This window comes from Oryza glaberrima, chromosome 5, assembly GCF_000147395.1.
Source record: "Oryza glaberrima chromosome 5, OglaRS2, whole genome shotgun sequence".
Classification (NCBI taxonomy): domain Eukaryota; kingdom Viridiplantae; phylum Streptophyta; class Magnoliopsida; order Poales; family Poaceae; genus Oryza; species Oryza glaberrima.
In genome coordinates this window covers 25,078,434-25,086,378 of record NC_068330.1, presented here as the reverse complement: position 1 = coordinate 25,086,378, position 7,945 = coordinate 25,078,434, and the positions used below count along the sequence as shown (strand labels likewise).

Below are 7,945 nucleotides of genomic sequence, written 5' to 3'. Positions count from 1 at the left end.
GTGAACGATTACCGTCCACCCATGAATAGATGACAAAGGAGTACTTTTGGGTTGCCTTAGTCATCAAACTCTGTGTACAACATACAATGGAGATAATGTGACAGTAACAATGAACAATCAATTCCCCCCCAAGAAAAAAAAACAATGAACAACCAATTGCAATCCTGACCTCTAGCTAAAAGCATGGAAATGGATGCAATGCTCCATTTTACTCGGAAAAACAAAACAGCTTACTTTCCTTGTCCATAAATATAAGGGACCCTAAATATAAACATTCGAAGTGTCTCAATTTTTTTTTGCGTAAAAAATATTCTCCACAAACGTAAACATTTCAAATACTATTTATCCTATCAAATGCCTTGCAGTTAAATTTCTTTTCAACTTACACGAACATATCCCTCATTTAATAAGGGACATCAGGTTAACCTCTGTTAAACAACCTAGAAATTGTTATATTTGTAGCCAAAGGGAGTAAGGAAACGATCAAGCCTCATAGTTTGCCCTACAAAACAAATGATCCAGAGCCAAAATTTAAATTTAAAACTTAATCTTGAAGTTAATTCTACAGTATTTTAACGCAATTTCTTCTTGATATATGAAAAGCTTTAGTCATTAATTGTTGGCAAAATTTGCTATAGGACATCCAAAAAAAACTCGTAATTAGCTGGGAGACACTGTAATAACGGGTATTTGCTATAGGGCACCGCAAAAACTGGTAACTACCTGCTGGACACTCACCGGATTATTTTATTATATCCAGACGAATTGCAGAGAGAAACAATTATGTAAGTACGGTTCTACCCCTCTAATTTTTTTAATTCTTCCTTATTCTTTTCTCTCTCCCTCATTCTCTCTCTTTCTCTTTTCTCTCTCCCTCATTCTCTCTCTCTCTCTCTGCTCCTTCTTCAAGCGAGAGAGCAGAGCTCCGGCGACGGCGCGGCGAGGCGTGGGCCGGTGCGGCGCCTCGGCTGGGGCGATGCTACACAGTCGTGCGCAGGGGCTGGGGCCGGCACGACGTGGCGGAGGTGGCGCCAGAGCGCGACAGGGGAGTTCAAGGTGGAGGTAACAATCTCCAGCGAGGTCAGGTACCAGAAGCACTACACCAAGTGCAAGCTCGCCGCGACGTGCCCGCTCAAGCTGCAGCTTGCGCCGCCAGCGGTGGTGTTCCAGAAGGTCAAGTGCAAGCTTGCCACTGTCGACAAGAACTACTAGTGCTAAGCTTGTCGTGGGCATCCCCATGGCTGTGCCTAGCTTTGCTAGTGATTGCGCGATTGATTTGTTTGTTCCTTTGGTTGAGTTTGTGATTTAATTCCTCTCTGAATTTGTGGTGGATTTGAAGGAATTGCATTATTGCAGTGTTTGATTCAACTCAATTCTCCGATGATTGTGGAAAGGGAATTTCTCCTCTTTTATTTTCTCTCCCTCGTTCTTTCTCTCTCTCTCTCTCTGCTATTTCTTCAAGCAAGCCTGAGGAAGAGGGAGAGCGCCGGCGCCGGCACGGCGAGGCACGGCCCGGTGCGACGCCTCGGCTGGGACGACGCTGCACGGTCGCGAGCAGGGGCCAGGGCCGGCACGACGAGTCACCGCTTCGCTGCCCAATCTGGAAAGAGAGAGAGAGGGAGAGAGGGGCTTACATGTGGGACTCCGCGACGTGGATGGCAGCCACCTGTTCCTAGTCGATGTCGCGGCGGCAAGACCCGCTCGCCTCACCGGTGTCGTGCCTAGGGTGCTCATCCGCCCGCCAACACCAGGTGACGAATCCGACCGGGTTTGGTTCGACCGGGGACCCAAGTCTGGGATAGATGGTGAGGCGCAGGGGCACTCCAGTCATTTTGAAAAAAGACTCACCACTTTCAATCCGGAAATGATAAAATAATGCGTCCGGTGTCCTACGGCAAATTACACAATTTTTATATTGTCTATGGGCAGTGTCACGTTTTTTTTGTGTCTCTCAGCTAATTACATAATTTTTAAGTGTCTTGTAGCAAATTTTGTCTTAATTATTTTCCCGCTAATAAGCCGTTTTTACATATAATCAGCTCGTAGCCAACCAATGATGCCAAAAAATCAATAAAGACACGCAACAACAAAATTTTAGAGCAAGTTTTCTCAGGCTTATTTTACCTACTTCCATGTAAAAAGAACACAAGAAAAATGGGGCCTTTGTACTGTAACATGCAGTCATCAAAACAAAACAGTGCAAATAGTGAAACAGGTTTGTGATAAACTGATAAGAGTAGTTAATTCTGATTAAGTGTGTTCTTTTGGCGGGAAGGGGGTGCCGACGTGTCGCCGGAGCACGGTGGACCGGGTCTAATCAAGTTAATGAGAGATGGTGGATGTGCAAGGGTGTGGCTCCAGGAGAACCGGAAACGTGGCAACGTGAGGTCGCCGCTGTCACCGCAACTAATCCTCATAAATGCCAAAAGTTTGCTTTTGGGCCTTCTCATCACGGCTCTCTCTCTTCCCGTTCCGACCTCTCCCGTTTTGACATTTTGCAGTGCCACCTCCGTACGTCCACCTCCGTGGCCACGTGTCCCTGCCCCCACCCACCCGTCAAAATTCCCAAACTGGCCTTCGTGTCCAAGAACTTGGGAATCCATGATCCGTGCACGCCGCGGGCTTTTCTGCATTTGGAATTGGATTGAATTTTTAGTCTGGAATTTATCTGGAATTAGTATTCAATTGTTATTTTAAGTAGTGATGAATTGTCCCGCACAACTTCCACGCAGAGAGAAGGTAGAGTGTGATTAGATTTGTTATACAGCTCTTAATTTTTTATTCTATAATAGTGAACATCAAATTGGAGTTGATGGATAACTATATTAGCTTTTTTTCTATGGATAAGATTATATTTTAAATACATTTCAGAATGTGATTGGATTTTTACGTATAACTCTTAATTGGCCTACACCATTATAATTTAAATCTATTATGATCGGCCGATAAATTTAGTTAATGTGAGATTTTCTTGTAACCAAAACAAATGTGGTGCATATATAGATTGATTTGGTGTAACAAAAAAATTAATGAGAATGTTACAGTTGGTGGTATTATGGATATGCTTAGGAGGAAAGTAGTAGTCAGATTTGTTGTTCCGTAGAATGATTATCTATTCATTTGACAGGTGATTGGGGGTAGCTTGGGTGCTTAATTACGATCACGGGTCTAAACATAGTGAGCTAGTTGACCAAACCAAAGCGTGCAGTGTTAACAACAGAAAGATCTCGTGTTCATACTCCAATTATCAATCGAGGGGTATAATGGTAAAACCACTGTGGCATTCCTCGCTTATATAAGCCACATGGTACACGAGTACTTGGCGAAATCTCGAGCAAATCACCACAAGAATGCCCTTCCCGCCTTGCCCGTAACATCCGCTGGTAATTACGAAATTACCCTCCCGCCTCCGGGATTCCCATGGACGCCAGCCTCCGCACACTGCCTCCGGCGAGCTTCCCCGGCGAGGTCCGCTCCGCCGTCTCCTCCCTCCTCCTCTCTCCCGGCGGCAGCGCCCTCGACACCGTGTTCTCCCACCTCCCGCCCCCCGTCACCATCCCGCCGCTCGGCTCCAGCGTCTACTACCGCCAGAGCGAGCTCCTGCGCCACTTCGCCGCGTCGCAGGCGGCGCAGGCGCAGAGCGCCACCGCCGCCGCCAGCTCGTCGTCGGCCGCCGCGGCGGGTCTCGACGATGGCGCGCCGCGGAAGCTGTACCGCGGCGTGCGGCAGCGGCAGTGGGGGAAGTGGGTGGCCGAGATCAGGCTGCCGCAGAACCGGGTGCGCGTGTGGCTCGGCACCTACGACTCGCCGGAGACCGCCGCGCACGCCTACGACCGCGCCGCGTTCAAGCTCCGCGGCGAGTACGCGCGCCTCAACTTCCCCGGCGTCATGGACGGCCGCGACTGCCCCGACAACCTGCGCCAACTCCGCGACGCCGTCGACGCCAAGATCCAGGCCATCCGCGTCCGCATGGCGCGCAAGCGCGCGCGCGCGCGCCGCCAGCGCGAGGAGAGCAAGAAGAGCCAACGCGCCGAGGACGCGAAGGCGGCGACGCCTGCTCGCCCCGTGGCCTCCGAGCGCGCCGCGTCCGAGACGACGACGACAACCACGACGTCGTCGTCGTACGGGTCACCGGACGGCGTGCTCTCCATGAGCGCGGCGTCCGTCGACGGCGACTGCCCGCTCGAGCGGATGCCGTCGTTCGATCCCGAGTTGATCTGGGAGATGCTTAACTTCTAGCTGCGTAGATGGAGTACGAACCATGGACACGAACCAACCGACACCAAGGTCCATGGATGGCCATGATTGGTTGCAGAGTTTGAGCTCTTAGAAATTCTTCGCTGTTAGGTGATGATGGATTATTGGTTATTTGTGAAGGTTATAACCTAGAAATATTAGAAGGATATCAGCAATAAATCGTCCCGAGAAAATTGGGCTTTGTTAGAGATGACTAATTAGTAACAACATGTATACTCGAATACTCGACCTGTCGTGGGTTTTTGCATCGACAAAGTTGTAAAAACTAATCACTGAATTTCTAGCTCTACAGAAATGTTGCTCGTACTCTGTTTCTTGTTCTGATTTGTTTGCATAGCTAGAGAGCATCCATGAGAATTTTAGAGAGGATTATTTGCACAGATAATTTCTTTGTGTTCTTTCCCTAGTGGTTGATATTTCATACACATCACACATATGTGCAGTTTTGCACATTTTTAGATGAATGAACAGATGTGGTGCAGAGCAGAGGATTGATTGCAAGAGGATAGAGAAACTATGAGACACGCAACAGAAGGGAAGGATTTCAGCATGCCACTATATTTTGTATTCCTATCTAACCAGTACAAATCTTGTAGAGCTTGTTCACTTGATTTTCTGAAAGAAACCTTTCAGTTGTGGTCCGTGGAGATTAGTACTGACTAAGGCATCTGCACCAATTTTTCTCTGTTCGCATGTGCATCAAACAGTGGTTGGTTGAGCTGGGCTCCACCTCCACTTCTGAATAAAAACCCACACAATCTGTCCAGTACATCCACAATTGGAATGTTTGGACAAGAACAGCAATGAAATACTAATCGAGTGTTCCATTTTTGTTCACCCATAAGACAAATTGCTCCTGTGTTGAGCCTTTCTCAAAGATCCTGTGTTGAGCTAGCTTCTGCCTGACATTTTAGAACTGATTGAAAATCACAAAATTTTGAGGTTTCAACGTGGGAAGAAAGCAGAGTCCGAGTGGAAGTATGGATGTTTTTCGGGAATTCAAATTTGAAACAGTAAGATTGACCAAAATTTGTCGAAATTTGGTGAAAACTGTCATACTGCCAGGGATCGGGATCCAGCGCTTAATCGGAAAGGTGAACCCTGATCGGAAGTTCAGAACTACTATTTCATTTTAGGAAAAATAAATAGTTTTCTTAATATCAAAATTCCAGATGTATAATAGTACTCAGTAGTACTTTGCACTCTGATTGACTTCTGCTAGGAGTACCATCCATATATTCAGCCCATTTTGGCATTTTTCAATTTTCAGTGCAACGCCAATGCACTATTTCGGTGTGGTTGTACAGTATTTAGTTGTGTCACTTCAGAGTTCAGACAATTGTTAAAACTGTACCCTTTACACTTATTGCAAAACGGATCTTTACCTGCAAAAGTCTCTCTTTTTTCTGAGATCGAATAATCGTCTGCAGGAAAATAGGGAGATTCCCGAGAAGGACAAGAAACCGATGGAAACGAAAACCCAACTCGAATCATAAAATCTGCCGAAATGAAACAAAAACAGCGAGATCTGCACTGCAAACCGATGAATCAATTCATATCTCCATATCATATCGTTAATTTTCTCAACCATCTCGCTCGATGCAATTCTGAATTCTGAATTCTCAGTGTTACAGCTTTACAGCTTCCTGCTGCAGGTGACGGACCTGAAGATGGAACGGAGCACCGCCTTGCCCGTCCTCCTCGCCGCCGCCGCCGCCGCCTTCTTCCTCCGCCTCTGCTCCTTCGCCGCCGTCCTCCTCGCCGGAGCGCGATCCGCCGCCGCGTCCAGCTCCGCGGACCGCTCGGCGAACGGCAGCGCCATGAGGTTGCTGTCGAGGAGGCCGTACACCGACGCGAGCTCGAACGAGTCGTACAGTGGGCTCCCGCAATCCCATGCCCGGCGGCGCACCACCACCTCCTCCATTGCTTCGTTTCATCACAGGATTATTTTCACCTTATTATAAATACCAATTCGTAGCAAATAATCTTTGCCATCAAACTAGGTAAGAAAAAAAAACTAAAAATGTACGTTCTTGCTGTATTACTGATTTACTGTCAATTAACTGGCGTATTATTGATCAGATTACATAAGAGGCAGCTTAGCTTTACAACGTTAGCGATGGATCAATTTGGTCGTGTGATCTGGGTGAGATGGCGAGTGACAGTGGCACGCATCCATCTTAATTATGGCGAGTGCTAACTAACAGCTGCTGGAAATGGACTGGTCGACTGGACATGCTAATATGCCATTACTAACAGCACTCTTAACATTCCGATTCCTGCGACCTGCGCGTCCCGATTCGGGTTTCCTGTTCAGGGCCACTCCTTCTGTTTGTGGTCACACTGACATCTACATCGCCAAGAGAGAAACAGGGACGCACATCTGCGTCGCTGATGAACATCGGTGTACGGTTGTTAATGCCTGAACTGTTATCGTTTGCAGTACCATCGGCCGTTCAGCGAGGCCGGATCGGCCCACGTGAGTGAGGCATATGGGCCTGTGCTGCCCAAATAACTTGATTTTTTGATGGGCTGAATGTTCTCCGCACTGATGGCGGTCAGACCAACGGTTGGGGTCGGTTTGACCGGCAGCATGCGACTCGTGAGACCGGCGGAGTTCAATTCCGAGTTAGCTTTTGTTGGGTCTCGGCTTTCTTTGCTTGTACCGTGGTTATTCGAATGCTAATTGACATCTAAACGTACTGGGACATAGAAAAGATCTTATGCGAGGCAAGAATATCCCATTATAAGAACTAGCATGGTGGCCCACGCAGATTGTGCGGTTAGCATCATTATATTATCTCATATAATAGCATATATGTTTTCTCATTATATTATTCAAATATATTAAAATGACAACATAATTTTAAATTTTGCAATAACTTTATAAAACTACTAATGTGTAATATTCATATTATATTTTATATACGTGTTGTTATTAATTACTTTTAATATCAAATTTTAGTTATTTGTAAATTATATATATTCCTATATGGACTCTAGACTTGTCTTTTAATATTTCTTTTTTAAAATTCCGAATTTACTGTAAATTGTATTTCTATATAGACTCTATGCTCTTCTTCCAATATTATTTAATTTTTATATCTGAATTTTTATTATTTCTAATTGTATTTCTATGTGGACTCTAACTCATCTTTTAATATTCTTTAATTTTTAATTTCGAATTTCCATTACTTCTAAATTGTATTCCTATATTGACTTTAAACTCTTCTTCCCATATTTTTCTTAATTTTGAATTTTAGTTATTTGTAAATTGTATTTTTAGACGGACTCTAAACTCTACTTTTAATTTTATTATGTTTATTCCAAATTTTAGTTAGTTTTAAATTCCTATATGGACTCTATATTCTACTTCTAATATTTCTTATTTTTTAATTCCGAATTTCTATTTTTTTCTTAATTGTATTTCTATATGGACTCTGCACTCTACTTCTAATATTCCTTATTTTTAATTCCGAATTTCAGTTTTTTCCTAATTGTATTTCTATATGGACTCTATACTCTATTTCTAATATTCCTTATTTTTTAATTCCGAATTTCAGTTATTTCTTAATTGTATTTCTATATGGACTCTATACTCTACTTCTAATATTTCTTATTTTTAATTTCGAATATCAGTTATTTCCTAATTGTATTTTTATATGGACTCTAGTTTCCTCTTCTAATA

At 44.6% G+C, this 7,945-nt stretch overlaps 2 protein-coding genes across 2 annotated transcripts; one reads left to right on the top strand and one right to left on the bottom strand.

Moving 5' to 3' along the window:
• Positions 1–3,337: 3,337 nt before the first annotated feature.
• On the top strand, positions 3,338–4,443 carry LOC127774563 (ethylene-responsive transcription factor ERF061). The gene has a single exon (XM_052300826.1). It carries the CDS (start codon positions 3,421–3,423, stop codon positions 4,237–4,239), a length of 819 nt encoding a protein of 272 aa, XP_052156786.1. The 5' UTR covers positions 3,338–3,420; the 3' UTR covers positions 4,240–4,443.
• Positions 4,444–5,824: 1,381 nt separating this feature from the next.
• Positions 5,825–6,181, bottom strand: LOC127772598 (uncharacterized). The gene has a single exon (XM_052298543.1). The coding sequence runs from the start codon at positions 6,179–6,181 to the stop codon at positions 5,894–5,896; it is 288 nt and encodes a 95-aa protein (XP_052154503.1). The 3' UTR covers positions 5,825–5,893.
• Between the last annotated feature and the right edge of the window lie 1,764 nt (positions 6,182–7,945).